The 17,300-nt window shown below is 39.3% G+C and overlaps 1 protein-coding gene across 8 annotated transcripts in view; it reads right to left on the bottom strand.

Moving 5' to 3' along the window:
* Nucleotides 1–17,300, bottom strand: part of APBB2 (amyloid beta precursor protein binding family B member 2) — a 325,422-nt gene that overhangs the window by 115,025 nt on the left and 193,097 nt on the right. For 6 of the 8 annotated variants that reach the window (XM_084625563.1, XM_084625564.1, XM_084625569.1 and 3 more), the window contains one exon: nt 10,706–10,914. In XM_084625563.1, the coding sequence (XP_084481689.1) occupies nt 10,706–10,914 (209 nt within the window). The remainder of the gene's footprint in view (nt 1–10,705; nt 10,915–17,300) is intronic. The other 2 variants (XM_084625565.1, XM_084625570.1) reach the window with 1 other exon arrangement.

Below are 17,300 nucleotides of genomic sequence, written 5' to 3'. Positions count from 1 at the left end.
CATTTTCTCTGAACAGGTTGCAGGATTTTTCAAATTATTCTTAACCTACAATTATACTGGAGCCATTTTCTGTGCTGATGAAAATGGCACAGAAGCATCTGCTGCTATAAAAGCAGGAAAAAAATGTCTTGCAACCAGCAAAAAAAAATAATAATAAATTTGAGAATACACTAATTTTTTCCCACTTTTTTCCATTTGGACCAATGTTTTTTGGCTATTTGCATTAACAGTGTCACTTTCCCCCTATCCAATTTTTCTCTGCTTCTCTCTGTTGGATTAACTTGTTTTCCTTGTACTAAATATTCATAACAAGATATACTATGAAACAATACCTGACTTTTGTCTTTGTTCCTTACAAACCTTCCTTAAGGAAGTCTGTCAAATTAGAATCACTTTCAACTCAAGGCTATGCTCTACTGATTGAAGCAATGCTTCAGAATATCACTTTACTTAAGAGACAGGGACACAAAGAAAAATAAATGAATGAGAAAAAGGATCTTTAAAAGGGTAAGAATATTAGTTGTTGAGGAAGAAAATATATCTAAGTGTTTATTTGAGAAACCTGAAAGGCTGAACAGCATAAATAAACAAATTTCAGGTAGAGTGTAAGAGGGCTGAGGGTTTCTAAAAAGAGAAGTATGGTGAAGATAAAGCAAACTCTTGTGAACTGATGGAAAAAGATAATATTGGGGCTGAACTGGAATGACCCCTGTATAATGGTACTTTATTCCAGCTCACTCTCATTCAGCTGAAACCTGTAAATCCACCAACTTTTTCTACAGAAGTTATATGAATCTTGCCACAATGCAGAGGAATGAACTAATAAGCCTTTCAGACCAAATTATTCTATACCAAAATCCATGTATTCAGTGAAATGTTTAACTGATGATATCACAAATTCTCTGATTAAATAAAAAACACTGTAGACACAGAATATCATTCACACATTTTTTTAAAAAAACGTGTGTGGAGCATTCAGGGTGGGCTACAGTCCAACGAAAACGAGGGCATTCTAAACTGAGACCAACACTATCCTCGAGTTGCCCAGAGGTGCTGAGGTACTTACAGAAAATAATATCAAGTGCCAGTTTGGGACTTGGGAAAATCCAAAGAAAAACATAAAAAGGAAGGTGACTCAGACTAGACTTTGAATTCTTTGGTTTCTATTGGGGAGGCACGGATCACCGTTCACATTGCACTCCCCATCAGTACCCAGCCCAACCTGGGGAAGCTAATGATCCAACCAGTGGACCAGATTCGATGATGAATCCTGGTCACGTGCCACTTGAGACACGCTGCACATATGCTAAGATTAGTTCATCATAACATTGTTTTTCTTTCCTTAACCCTCTTTCCAGAACCAACTGAAACTTACTGGAGTCCTCCCTCAATTCCATCTTTTATTTAACTTCAAAATTCCTGATATCGCAGTGACATTTCACTTCAGTTAGCGTTGCTAGACAGTGCCACAAGTTGACCTTCCAATCCCTTTCCTGTCAGGGCCTCAGCTACCTGCCTCCGCAGTATTCCCAGACCGTGCCAGTCCAGGGACAAGGTCCTCCTATTTGAACATGTGTGTGGTATCCTATTGCACTGCTGCTTCAGGACTGGTCCAGACCAAAAATCAACATTAATTAATCATCGTGTGTTAGAAGTTTACAAAACAAAATGGAGAAACTCTTGGAGACAATTTCCTATTGCAATTTGACACCACCGACCATATTTTTGCATAAAACTTTATTATAGAAACATATCTAGAGACTCATTGAAATAGAGATAAATTGTCTGAGAGCTTGCTGGTTGAAATTATTATTATATAAATTCCTGCGTAGAGACTTCTACACTACAGTCTATGTTCCTGATCTTGCAAAGGGATCTGCACAGGTATAATGCTCTCTGCCTGGGTGAATACCTTACAGGATTAGTGCCCACATTGTATCAAAATCTACATGGCCCTCTCCTATGCCCTGGATATTTGGTCTTGGCATGACCATTCATTGTTGGATCATATTAAAGAAGTTCTGTATTAAAATCACAAATGAGTTTGATTCCCCAGAGTTTAAATTCCAGGGTATTACTAATTAAGAGGTCTCTTGGTTTTTGGTACTGTTTCTCTCCCTCTATGTGTGAAACTTGCAAGCTGCTAATTGTGTTAGTACATTCTAAGACAGAGTCTGTTCTCAAAGCAGTTCACAGAGAGAGAGAGACTCAAAGCAATACTCTAACAACAGAAACAGCACCCAGAGACTCCCCACCCTTTTGTTGTATTAACCATTGTGATTAAAATAGAGATAGAGGATGTATGTGGATGGATGCTTGGTGTGGATAATAACTGAATGATCAGGGAGGTGCCAGCCTAAGAATCCAGTGTCCATCGGCTGAAGAAGGCGTCAAGTGGAAATAACCAGAGGACCCCACCCGGAGGGCAGACTGGAATCCACCCAACAGCCTCAAGGATGGGAGAACCAAAGAACAAGATAACATCTTGGAGCCGTCAGGAATGTGCTATCTGCTGATTGATTCAGCAACAGCATGATGAAGCAATTCCCATAGACTGGCATAGGAAGAAATTCCTATAAAAATAGACTCTAAAAAGTGAGAACTTTGGGGTCTGATTCTGCAAACCAACTTCCAGGAGCATCAGATGAGCATCTGACAAGGCCCTGCTCCCTCCTCATGTCCAGGCCACCTGGCCAGTGGCTTGGCATGAGCAACTCTAAGGCTGGTAACTATGATAACAACCTTGCAGAACCTGTGTGTGTATGTTTGTATGAATGAATGTGAGAATAAATTTGAGATTGAATGGAATGTTATAACTATAACTAACTGCTTACTATGATTCTTTCTGTATTTACAATAAATGTGGTATTTTGCCTTTTCCCTTTAATAAGATCCTGCTGGTTTTTATTTTATTGGTACAACATTTTGGTGGAGAATTGCGAAAGGGGGAATATTGGTAAAAAACCTCAGTTATTGTAAATATTGGTGTGCACACCGCCAGCTCTAGTGAGCTAGGCATTTCTATTAGGTTAACCCGACCTGCTGGCCTCCGAGAAGGTAGCAGGGGACCTGCTGGCCTCCGAGAAGGTAGCAGGAAAAACAGATTAAACCAGACCTGCTGGCCTCCGAGAAGGTAGTAGGGAAAACAGATTAAACCAGACCTGCTGGCCTCCGAGAAGGTAGCAGGGAAAACAGATTAAACTAGACCTGCTGGCCTCTGGGAGGGTAGCAGGGGACCTGCTGGCCTCCGAGAAGGTAGCAGGGAAGAACAGGTTAACCGGACCTGCTGGCCTCCGAGAAGGTAGCAGGGAGAAACAGGTTAACCGGACCTGCTGGCCTCCGAGAAGGTAGCAGGGAGAAATAGGTTAACTGGACCTGCTGGCCTCTGGGAAGGTAGCAGGGGACCTGCTGGCCTCCGGGAAGGTAGCAGGGGAAAAACGCATAGATTAAGCTATGATTTCAGAATCTAGGCTGTGTCACTTGCTAAGTAATACCAGCAGTGACAAAGAGATTGAAATATCCATGTTAAGATGTTTAAAAGAAAACAGGGTAAGCCAGTACTAGAGGGAGGAATGGAGTCAGAAGGAACTCCAACCTCACCTTTTGTTAAAGAAATTACACCTTTTAAACAAATCCTTCAAAAATTTGGGCACAGTCCTTGGACTAAACGAGCCCTAGCTGATGTCTGCACTATTTCGGACCTAGAGGATAGATTGGCTCAGTATATCCTCATATACAAACCTTCTAGTGCTGCCAAAAGAGATGCAGCAGCAATTTGGTTGTTGTGGGAGGCATGTAAGGATTCTTCCCTCCGCTTGTCTTCATGTAAAGAGGAAAAGGCACAAATGGAAAAGGGAGCAGACAATTGGAAGGTGCTGGCTACAAATATCCAAAGCCAGCTGAAAATAGTGAAAGAGGCACTCCAGGAATACAAAAAGAGTGAAAAAGTTAACTCTGCAGAGGCTGGAGGGAGGCAGGTAAAGGGGGAGAAGGTCCTATGTACGGCACCCCCAGGCATAATTACAAAGAGAAAAGAGAGTAAAAAAAAAAAAAAGTTAACTCTGCAGAGGCTGGAGGGAATTAAGCAGTTAAACTTTGTATTTCACCCAAACAACTTTTAACCAAAAATGTTAAAAAGGAAAAGTGTTAGAGCATTCTTGGTTTCTTTGCAGCCATTCTGAAAGAAAAATGGGCCCTTTTCCAAAGGAATGTCTGTAAATTAGCCAGGCAAAAATAAACTATCTGATTAAAATCATTTGACTGGACAATTTAGTCAAATTTGCTAAAAGAACATAAGAGGGTTCTATTGGAACTTAACTGCCTCAAATGTATAAAGGGAATGTAAAGATGTAAAAAACAGAGCAGTGTGGAAGGGATGTTAAGGAAAAGAAAATGTGTATGTATCTGTCTGTGTGTGTGTAAATATGTAAAGTTCTAAGGACCAGTTAGTTTTGTTTTTGTTTTAAATAATGCCACTAAAAATCCATTTGACTCTTTAATTCAAAGTTGCAAAACTGACAGACCTTTTTGCTAGACACAGGTAATTAGTGTTGTTTGGCTTTGGGATTTGGCATTTAACCCTTAAAAGGTAACTCAATGCTTTACAAAATTTAAAATGTTTTTAAGTTGTGGCTGCAGCAGGGCAGTAAAATCAGGAGAATATAAAAAAAAAATTTTTGGATTCTTTTTGTTTGTTTGTTGTTTGTTTGTTTTTGTAACAAAATAGCAGATGAGAGTTGTAGTAAAAAAAAAATTAAAAAAAGACAGTGCCTCTCTGAAGCAACAGCAGGGGTGAGGTGCACAAAACAAAAAGAAGCAATGTTAGAAACACTGAGTCTTAAAATGGCTCTGAGTAATCAGACTGTCACTTTGATAAAGGTACATGAAAACTCTGTAAGCAAAAAAAGAAATAGTGACACCTTATGTAAAAATGGATCTGGATAATGTTATAGAAGTTAAACTATGGAAGGAATGTGCATTTGCCCCAGAACATGTGCAGGGTATATTGTAGAAGGGGCAAAAGAAATGCAAACATACCATGCTACTTAATTAAAATGCTATTAGGGCTCCAAAGGGAGCCACAATAGGTTGGGTTTTCTTTTTCAGATTGCTGTGTGTTTTGGAAGCAGAAGTTAAAAGTAATCAAAACTCTGGTGAAAGTTGATTGTGTCCCTTTTAAGATAGAGTCTCTGAGCTGCTGATGGCTTTAAATCCAAAAGCAGGAAGTTTCTGTGAAAATGCAAATTACCTAAATGATAAAGGAAGGAAAGAACTAGCAGCACAAAGGAGCTGCAGATAAAGGACATACCTGGTCAGCAAACAAATGGTCTAAATAAAAGGCATGGGATAAGATAATTTTAATAAATTTAATGATAATAAGTATCCCTGTAACAACGTATAGTGTGTATGATTTTTGGAAAAATCCTTTAAGGTCGTATGGTAATGATGCTTCTCAGTTATTACCTGTAAATAAAACTTAAAGCTTAACACAGCAGGAAAAACATTATAAACTTGGTCTGCTGTATAAGAAGGAAAACTCAGGGATTTAATGACTAAACAGTGGGATAATTTCCCCATAACCCTTAAAAGATAAAAGCCATTGAAACCTGGCCTGCCTATAGAACAAAAACAGGAAAATATGGGGGCAATTTCTCTGTTTTGCCTGCAATCAGCAAGGGTATTTGTAAAAGAAATATTTTAAGCAATAATCTGCCACCCCAAAAGGGGTAGAAACATGTTCTTTTTGTCTTTCAGAAAATCAGGAAAAGCTGCCAGCTGAAAAGCAACCCAATACCATGAATCTACTGTCACAATAGAAATTGTGTTCTGTGTTCTATGTTTTGTCTTGTGTTTTGTGTTGTTGCTAGCACTGTTGTGTGTTTAAAAAAAAATACTGAAGACCTGCAGGAACTTAAAAATAAATTAAGCTTTCTGTCCCAGCTACAGGACAGCCTGATACAAAAACAAGTACATGCCAATGTAGACTTGGTCCAAATTGGTCTGGGTAACCTAAAAGGCCAATGGAATCTTTAGTAATGGCTTAATACTACCACATGGCTTATCCATAAGAAAAAAAAAATATTAGAAATAGGAAACTACACAGCCATAGCTATGGGATGCACTGAAATGCAGATACTTGCACTAGCTACTTTGGAACACAAAATGTTCTGGGTCATATTGGGAAATATTAAGGGTTTGATGCATTTGTTAAAAAAGAAAGAGATCATTGTTTGACACTTATCAATATGAATGGATGCAATATGTTTCCACTATTGTAAACCAGGCTTGTTAATGGGAGAAATTGTTGTCAAAATTGCACACCAACAGTCCCTGGAGGCAAAGGTATTGAAGGTTAACCCACTCCCCATATTACACATGGGATCCTTTTGGCTACCCTGGACCTTGAGCCAGTGGGCTGGGGAGGGAGGGAAGCTATTGGACACTAGAGGTTGTACCGAATGGACTCCTCAAAAGTGGGTGTGCCTCACCTTGCCTGTTGCCCCAGAACCTTGTAGTAAAGATACATCACTAGGATCAAGTATGTGGCATGAATTGGAATCACAAACTCAAATTGCCTCACAGTACTTTCTCTTGAATAGGCTACATAGAAAGTGACACTGACGATTATAAATCTTAGTGTCAAAAGGGGGATTATGTTGGATCATATTAAAGAAGTTCTGTATTAAAATCACAAATGAGTTTGATTCCCCAGAGTTTAAATTCCAGGGTATTACTAATTAAGAGGTCTCTTGGTTTTTGGTACTGTTTCTCTCCCTCTATGTGTGAAACTTGCAAGCTGCTAATTGTGTTAGTACATTCTAAGACAGAGTCTGTTCTCAAAGCAGTTCACAGAGAGAGAGAGACTCAAAGCAATACTCTAACAACAGAAACAGCACCCAGAGACTCCCCACCCTTTTGTTGTATTAACCATTGTGATTAAAATAGAGATAGAGGATGTATGTGGATGGATGCTTGGTGTGGATAATAACTGAATGATCAGGGAGGTGCCAGCCTAAGAATCCAGTGTCCATCGGCTGAAGAAGGCGTCAAGTGGAAATAACCAGAGGACCCCACCCGGAGGGCAGACTGGAATCCACCCAACAGCCTCAAGGATGGGAGAACCAAAGAACAAGATAACATCTTGGAGCCGTCAGGAATGTGCTATCTGCTGATTGATTCAGCAACAGCATGATGAAGCAATTCCCATAGACTGGCATAGGAAGAAATTCCTATAAAAATAGACTCTAAAAAGTGAGAACTTTGGGGTCTGATTCTGCAAACCAACTTCCAGGAGCATCAGATGAGCATCTGACAAGGCCCTGCTCCCTCCTCATGTCCAGGCCACCTGGCCAGTGGCTTGGCATGAGCAACTCTAAGGCTGGTAACTATGATAACAACCTTGCAGAACCTGTGTGTGTATGTTTGTATGAATGAATGTGAGAATAAATTTGAGATTGAATGAAATGTTATAACTATAACTAACTGCTTACTATGATTCTTTCTGTATTTACAATAAATGTGGTATTTTGCCTTTTCCCTTTAATAAGATCCTGCTGGTTTTTATTTTATTGGTACAACATCATAACAGCTTTTTCAGGATTTTTAATGTATTGGATCCAAACCTTTGTTTTCTTAATTCATAGATTTCACATGATACTTTAATGTGAAGATCAGAAAAAAAATTATTCTCCTTTATCCTGGCAAACCATTGTCTGTAATGTAAAAGTTTATTATTAAAAGTAATTCCCAAATGTTTTAAGAGCTTGTCTACACAGTAGGGTAATACTGTCTACAGAGAAAGAAAAGGAGTACTTGTGGCACCTTAGAGACTAACTAATTTATTTGAGCATAAGCTTTAGTGAGCTACAGCTCACTTCATCGGATGCATACTGTGGAAAGTGTAGAAGATCTTATTATATACACACAAAGCATGAAAAAATGGGTGTTTACCACTACAAAAGGTCTTCTCTCTCCCCCCACCCCACTCTCCTGCTGGTAATAGCTTATCTAAAGTGATCACTCTCCTTACAATGTGTATGATAATCAAGTTGGGCTATTTCCAGCACAAATCCAGGTTCCCCCCCACACACACACACACACAAACCCACTCTCCTGTTGGTAATAGCTTATCTAAAGTGATCACTCTCCTTACAATGTGTATGATGATCAAGGTGGGCCATTTCCAGCATAAATCCAAGGTTTAACAAGAACGTCTTGGGGGGGGGGGGGGAAAAACAAGGGGAAATACGTTACCTTGCATAATGACTTAGCCACTCCCAGTCTCTATTCAAGCCTAAGTTAATTGTATCCAATTTGCAAATGAATTCCAATTCAACAGTCTCTCGCTGGAGTCTGGTTTTGAAGTTTTTCTGTTGTAATATCGCAACTTTCATGTCTGTAATCGCGTGACCAGAGAGATTGAAGTGTTCTCTGACTGGTTTATGAATGTTATAATTCTTGACATCTGATTTGTGTCCATTTATTCTTTTACGTAGAGACTGTCCAGTTTGCCCAATGTACATGGCAGAGGGGCATTGCTGGCACATGATGGCATATATCACATTGGTAGATGCGCAGGTGAACGAGCCTCTGATAGTGTAGCCACTATCACTTCAATCTCTCTGGTCACGCGATTACAGACATGAAAGTTGCGATATTACAACAAAAAAACTTCAAAACCAGACTCCAGCGAGAGACTGTTGAATTGGAATTCATTTGCAAATTGGATACAATTAACTTAGGCTTGAATAGAGACTGGGAGTGGCTAAGTCATTATGCAAGGTAACCTATTTCCCCTTGTTTTTTCCTACCCCCTCCCCCCAGACGTTCTTTTTAAACCCTGGATTTATGCTGGAAATGGCCCACCTTGATTATCATACACATTGTAAGGAGAGTGATCACTTTAGATAAGCTATTACCAGCAGGAGAGTGGGGTGGGGGGAGAGAGAAAACCTTTTGTAGTGGTAAACACCCATTTTTTCATGCTTTGTGTGTATAAAAAGATCTTCTATACTTTCCACAGTATGCATCCGATGAAGTGAGCTGTAGCTCACGAAAGCTTATGCTCAAATAAATTGGTTAGTCTCTAAGGTGCCACAAGTACTCCTTTTCTTTTTGCGAATACAGACTAACACGGCTGTTACTCTGAAACCTGTCTACAGAGAGCGATTTCTAAAATGCATTAGTGTGTTGCGGATTAATTGGTCCATGTAGAACTTCCTGGTGCATACCAAAGGTTCCCTAGTTCACTTTAACATAGTACTGTTTCAAACAGCATTACTTTAAAGTGCACCACCAGGGTCTATCCAGATCAATTTATGTGTAACTCTTTAGTGTAGTTTAGAAATCACACACTCAAAAAACACATCACCCCCACTGTGTACACAAGCCCTATGATACTTGTCTGTAATATTAAAATGAAAAATGTCAGTCCTACAATTAAAAGCTACTTTACCATCAGTGAAAGAAAAAACACTGAATAAACAAATTTATTTCCCCCCCCGTAATTTAGCATCCTTACTGATTTTTATTTTTACATAATTTAGTTATTTCAAAGATGTAAGTTAATAGTCAAAATCTTGTCCATAAAGTTTTAGAAGGAAACAAATAATTTATGACTGAGTTATAAATTTTAAAATACAGAAATTTACACTGGAAACATTGGTAGCACTTTAAATTCCTCTGAATTTCAGAATTATCTGAGAGGTAACCGATCACTCTTCATCCTTCATATCACTTAACTTTATCCATTTAGTAGTCAACACGTCTGGCATATAGTGAATTCCAGGGAAGTCTTGACCCATGTGAACCACAAATGAAATGGTTCACACACTAACCATAACTTCACTCATGTGAGTACTCCCACTCAAATCACGCAAGTGAAGTTACACATATTTAAGTGTTTGCATGGTCAAGGCAAGCCAAGCATATATATATATTTCAAAAATTAAAATTAGCTGCAATTTTTCTAGTTTACTGTTCCATTTGGTATTTTATATTTTCATGTATAGACATCAGTAAGTTATCCCAGGAGTGCCCCAGAAATTGGTATTTTAGTGGGTTATTACCATTTAAAAATATTTAGCAAGTTTTCTTCTTTTTCACAATGCTTGAAGACAGAGGACACCCCATTTCTAGTTTAAAAATTCAGCACAAAAGAATGATGTTTGTGCTCAGATAATTTTTCTGGTATGATTCTAAAGTGCTTTCACTTTAGAATGCTTTGTATATTTAATATAAGCTATACGTTCAGTAGTTACCATCTGGTGTGTAACTTCCAATGTGTGTGTGTGACACTCCAAGCAACTGAACAGCTAAGAGAAGATGTAATTACGAAGAGTCAAGCCAAGAGACTGTTAATGTGTAAATATTTTATATAGCCTGCACCTGTGTAATTAAGTATTGCTTCCGAACCCTAGGGAACCTTAATCATTTCACATTAATCACACATACAGGCTGTCTAATTTTGTACGAGATATGATGTCTCCTTTCATACTACACATCCAAATCTTTAAGGTGTTTCGTGAGACAAAGTCATTAAAAACAAAAAATATTTATGGTTTATTATCAACAAACAGCTACATTTAGAGATGCTAACGTATAGTGGATTCTAAAGCTTATGTTACTGTTTTAGGTGCAAGTAACTGGTTGAAAGAGATCCTAATTTCTTTTCAATACTCAGTAGTAAGAGATCACTACATTTTACCTCAGTTTCTGGGGTAGGAGATGGGGTAATAGAATTAAGTGATCCTTTCCTTGAGCTCTGAAGATCTGTTGGAATGGAGACAGGACGTTCCCACTGGGTTGTTCCTGTTGGTATGTGCCAATAATAGATCCCAGCAATGTCATTGATTTTTTTCCAGCCAGGTGGCAAGTCGGGGTCGGTCTGAAATGAGTGATCACTCCATATATCTGCTGAGAAAGGAAAAATAAACCTGTATTATTCAACACAAATGCTTTTTAGATTTCCAGTTCTGGTCTTGACTCATTTGATGAAGGATTAGTACTGCTATTGCTCTTTACCGAAATAAATAAAAGTCACCAAAGTAAATTATACAGTATTAGGCACTGAGGTAAGATGAAAAGGTCAACATGGCATGAATTAACCTACAAAGAGGAGGACATCAAGATGGACAGCTTACATAAGAGATGCATTAATACAGCAATTACTTGATATCATCATTCAAACTACCCCCTTTAAAATCCAACCATACTGAGGATATAACTGCAGGTATATTAACATAGAATATGCAACTAAATAACTTGGCAATGTGATGTTGTTCCCTGCCTGTCCCCTTTCTCAGAACTCCCTTACCACCCTCAATACTCACAAAGGGAGCATTCCTTTTGACAGTGAAAATCATCTTACAAAAAATAATTAAACACAAGCTTTCATCAATATGAAACTTAAGAAAATTACTTATTTAAAATGGTGAACAGTGGGAAAACCATACGCCATTCCATATTTAAAACTGGTTGTCTCAAAAGTACAAATAGTTTTGAACTGTTGATCTTACACAGTGGTAAAAGAAAAATCCATGGGTGAAATCTCAGCCCCATTGAAATTAAAGGTAAAACTCCCATTGACTTCACTGAGGCCAGAATTTTGTCCTGCAGACCAAAGATATCTTCAGGTTTTATGCTGCTAGGGAGACAAACACCACTTGCGGTGAATAAAGATCACATAGTGCATTTCATAGAGTGGGAATATTAACCCTAGTAACATGGTCATGTTCCAGCAAGGGCAATTACTTTCTCCCTGCTTACATGTTTCCTTGTAGTTATAGAGGGACATGGTAGTCTTAGCTTTCTGTATTAAACTCCTGAACAGTGCTATTGGGTGCTTTTAAACAACTGCTGTGTTCCATCCCAGAGGGACCAAATTGGGACAATAAATAGTTTCTTCTTAGTGTTTGGAGCTATAGATAATGGGGAATTCAGGAACAAAGAAATTGTCATATCAGACCTGACTAGTGATCCAGTAACTTGACTGTGACATTAGTTAGTACCTGGGGCTTCAAAGGAAGGTGCCAATCCACTCCCCTCCCCCCCGCAAAAAACATGGTGTTCAACTTCCCCATAAGGTACATTTCTTCCTAACCCCTGGCTGGCATATGCCCTGAAGCATGAAGCTTTGCAATATTCATATTAACTAAAAAATTCTTATGCTAGCTATATAACTGTGGAGGCTTTCAGTAAATATATATATATATAAATGACTATGCTTTTTTAATCTTAAACTCTTGGCCTCCACCATATCTTGTGGCAACAAGCTCCACCGTCTAAAAAAATATTTTAAATGTATTGCCTATTAATTTAACTGAATGCTTCCTGTTCTTGCATTATGAAAAAAGATATATAGGCACACCCAATTCACTTTCTCTACCATTCATTATTTTCTATACCCCTTAGTCATCATTTCTTAATCTACTCCTGGAGGAATTCTGCGCATCTGTGGATGTGCAGAATTCATCTGTCTTGCATAATTTTGTATTTTCCTGCATAAAAACCATTTTGCCTAATAAGTGCTCCAATTCTGCCTTTTGCCCACCAGAGGCCACTTGGCTCTAGAACAGCTGGCTGGCGGTCTCTGGTGGGCAAAAGGCGGAACTGCAGCACTTCTTAAGCAAAATGTTTTTTATGTGGGAAAGTACAAAATTCTATGCCCAGTGCTGCAGAATTCCCCCAGGAGTAGAGTTCATCACACCACCCTGCCTGCGGAGCCAGGTTAGGACAGAGTGGGGCGCACAAAGCTGCTGGGGGGGGTGTCAGAGACTGGGGTTCAGAATGGTTAGTGGGGGGGACAGACTGGAGCATGGGCTCAGGAACTAGTGGGGTGACAGTGTTGAGCCTGGGGATAAGGGAGAGGGGCTGAAGAGACCTATGGGGATGAGGAATGCAGGGACAGGGGCAGACCTGCCTGACAGAATGGGAGAGGCTTGGGTTCAGCCAGGGTCTGCATGGGGGAGGCTTCCCAACACCCTAACAATAGCACCCCCTGCCCCAAAGAAAAAACTCCCACCCACACCCAACACTCTCCAGGCTCATTCCCTCTCTCTCAGCTCCTCTGTTACCCCTCACTCCCTCAAGCCTTAGCACTGCTTCTGACAGGTGCAGGAAATACAGTTCTGTATTGTAATTTAAATAAATTACACAAAGTTCTATATTAATATGCCTCATAAGGAATCTATTAATCAAAAAAAGTTACTATAATCTTTTTTTTTTTTTGGTCTGTATTGTTACCGACATACTTGCTGACAGATTCTCCCACCCCTCTCCCCCCCACTCTTCAAGGGTGACTTGAACTGAACACAGTGCTCCAGGTAACTGACAAGAACTACAGTGTTTTCCCAGTGGCGCCGCATACTGTTCCCAAATCATTAGTTTATTATTCCTGTAGTAAGATGAGCAAATTCTGAGCTGAAGACCTCCAACTGCAAGAATTCCATTAATATTTAGTTTTGAGTCACATCTGTTATAATGAAACACAACTTAGGTCCAGCATCTGAGAGTCCTTAACATTTGTATAGTAAGGTCAGGAATATCTTAAATATCCAAATATTTGTTTACTAATTCTATGTTCTATCCTGTATCACATTCAAGCATCTCATTTCATTCTCCAAGGCCTTCCCCAGTTTAGCTTCATCCTATCTTTCTGTTCTGGTCTCTTTACTTCGCACACTCCCTCTTTGCTTAACCCAAGCAACTTGTTATTCAGAAGTTTTTTGCTCACCAAAAAAAGCTGTGTGCCACAGAGTTTGAAAAATCTAAACCAGCACCCTGAGGTATTGGTGGCAGTGCTGCTATTCTTCAGAACCAGATATACAAGAGTAAATTGAAATAGCTAATTTCTAAAATCCTAAAGTTGCATCAAAGTCAATAAAGAAAACATTGGACCTTTCAGTGCATACTAGCATGAAAAGGCAACCAACTTGCCTTGTCATAAAGAGAAAAAATTAAAAGCTTAAATATAATGAATAATTTGGCTCAGTTCAGTTGTAAAGGGTAGGGGCTTGGGAATACTTCACACTTATTTAGGACTCATTCCCATTTGAAGTCAATGGGAATCTTTGAATTGACATCAGTGGGTGTTGGATCAGGTCCATATGTTTTTCAAAGCATTTTACGAACATTAACCAATTAATCCTCAAAACTTCCATGCAGGCAGACATTATCCCCCCTTTTACAGAGGCAGGCACTCATATTCTTCCCCTTCTAAGTGCTATAGCCTATGGTCTCTCTAACCCATCCCCTAAACTGGGTGGAATGGCTATGAAAGCAGAGAGATGGAGATGTTAATCTCTCACCTGACAAAAATGGAAGACAAAGTGCTCTGTTAGATGGGACTCAGAACAAAGAGTCCTTGTGAGGTACTAAACAACTTCTATGAGAAGGTGAGGTCATTCTGCCCCTGTAGGAAAGGATCCATGGTTCTTTTGTTTACTCTGAGGCTGTGGTTGAGGATGGAGTGTTTTTTCTGAATTTGCACATAGTGAATAACTAACCTCAATCAACTTTATAATAATAGGAAATATTTTATTTAAAGTTTTTGGACTCCATAGACGAACTACAAGTTCACTGATCTTCAAAAGTATGAGGTTAGTGTTAACTATTGTTCATATAGGTCATCTTAGAAAAAGTACCCTAAAGTTGCTTGTGGAAATAAATCATCATCAAATGGCCCCTGCTTGTTCTACACAACATATAATAATTAAATGAAGCAGAACATAAGTATGGATAAAATAATTTCTTTAATGTATTATACTGATAAAGTGCATCAGAGTCCTGCACTTAGGACGGAAAAATCCCATGCACTGCTACAGGTTGGGGACCGACTGGCTAAGCAGCAGTTCTGCAGAAAAGGACCTGGGGATTACAGTGGATGAGAAGCTGGATACGAGTCAACAGTGTGCCTTTGTTGCTAAGAAGGCTAACGGCTTATTGGACTGAATTAGTATGAGCACTGCCAGCAGATTGAGGGAAGTAATTATTTCCCCTCTATTCGGCACTGGTGAGGCCACATCTGGAGTACTGCGTCCAGTTTTGGGCCCCCCACTACAGAAAGGATGGACAAATTGGAGAGAGTCCAGCGGAGGGCAATGAAAATGATTAGGGGGCTGGGGCACATGCTTTAAGAGGAGAGGCTGAGGGAACTGGGCTTATTTAGTCTGCAAAAGAGAAGAGTGAGGGGGGATTTGATAGCAGCCTTCAACTACCTGAAGGGGGTTCCAAAGGGGATGGAGCTTGGCTGTTTTCAGTGGTGACAGATGACAGAACAAGGAGCAATGGTCTCAAGTTGCAGTGGGGGAGATCTAGGTTGGCTATTAGGAGAAACTATTTCCCTAAGAGGGTGGTGAAGTACTGGAATGGTTTACATAGGGAGGTGGCGGAATCTCCATCCTTAGTGGTTTTTAAGGCCCGGCTTGACAAAGCCCTGGCTGGGATGATTTAGTTGGGGTTGGCCCTGCTTTGAGCAGCGGGCTGGACTAGATGACCTCCTGAGGTCTCTTCCAACCCTAATCTTTTATGATTCTATGACTGTTTGAGATTATTTCTGTTGTAGTTTGAGATCAAAATTATCATACTGTGCAAATATAAAATGTTACCTTATGCTTATATTGAGTGATTTCATCCAAACCAACCAACTAAAAGTTGCAAGGGAAATTACATATGATTATTCATAGTTACTGTAACAGGTTACAAAGTAAGATCTAAATAGGAATGACACTGAAGTATAAAAAAATCAAAATTGCTTTTGTGACAGCAGGAAGAATGTTGTAAACCTTAAGACATAACACAAAAAAGACTTCTACAAAAATTCATTAGGATGAATGTAATTCTATTTTATTCGCAAGCATCTGGGAGCAGATCATGTAATACGGTTGCAAATACTCTGGGTTAGGGCCAAAGAAACATTACCTCACTAAGTAATAAATGTTCAATTACCTTAAAAATACACTATTAGCAAAAGACAGAGATGGACTAAAATATGTGCTGGGATGAATTTAGGGTATGTACTCTTAATTAACTGATTTTGTAACTAGTGCAGCTCTAGTTTCAAAGACCTAATAATATTTCATATTAGGGACATATTTTTAATTGTAAGGCTGCCATTAAGGGCTGGGTTATTTTGCAGCTCACCTGCTCTTGTGTATCATTTCAAGAGAAATGTATTGACAATGTAACATGGATTCACATTTTAAATTAAATAAAGGTAAATATATGTATACCTCCACATGAATTATAGTTGTATTAAGAAGTTGTTTCATTTATTTATTTTAATCACTCAAAGCACCCAATCTAAGCACCATTTTAGTTGTTTTCACAATAGCAGAAAAGTACATTACTATAGAGATGGAGATTTACGGAAGCATTCCATGAAGTAAACACATATTTCTATGCATTTGGGTAGGTTTATTTACCATGCAGAGTGAGTCATGATCTTAAAAGACTTCTTCCCTAAAGTCTCCCATATGAAATGGATAAGGATAATAACCACAGGGCAAGAAAAAAAGACCTATTCTGGAATAGATTAAGCAATAAGCACAGCCACTATAAATAAATGCTATAAAAATTCCATGCTGGGGTCCTTTCTAAGGGGCTTGGTGTTTGTGCGTTTTCTGTACAACTCCAGTATTCCTTTGGCAAGGAAGATTTTAGCCCTTCTCGCTATAAAGATGTCCTTTTGAATGAGAACCAGTGCTGGCTGCAGAGAAACAAAATGAAACTTTATCTGTAAATTTGAAATCCTGGCCCCAAAACCCTGCAGGTTCACAAGGACTGGAATGCAGTAAGAAACACCTCATTTTCATGTGTTGGGGAAGGCTGTACAAGGAGACTACACAGCCCACAAGCACTTTGGAGATGAGCTCCACAGCAGCTGGAAGAGGGACGTGGGAAGGCAAGAGCAGAGACAGCCAATGGGCATCTACTACTTCTCCATATTCCATATTGTCAGCTGAACAACGGTTGCCCACCAGCCATCACCCACTGGTGCCGCCAGTTCTGTTCTGCTTACTTGCTCTGAGCACACAGCCTGATTACTTGGTCTGAGAACTCTCTACCAGGATTTCACCCGAAGAAAAGCATGAAATGTCAGAATTCATTTCAATGGATTATAAACCCTGAAATCCGGTGCTGACAATTTCAGTATCAGCTGATCTGATGTGGGTGGATTCATTTGAAAGAACATGTCACAGTAATAGGGCCCTGATACTTTTCAATGGGCATTTTGCCCAAGTAAAGACTGCCAATTAAGGCCTGGTCTACAGAATTTGACTGGCATAGTTATTCTAGGAATA

Source organism: Lepidochelys olivacea (genome assembly GCF_965140295.1).
Source record: "Lepidochelys olivacea isolate rLepOli2 genome assembly, chromosome: 4".
Taxonomy (NCBI): Eukaryota; Metazoa; Chordata; order Testudines; family Cheloniidae; genus Lepidochelys; species Lepidochelys olivacea.
This window is presented reverse-complemented; position numbering and strand designations above follow the sequence as displayed.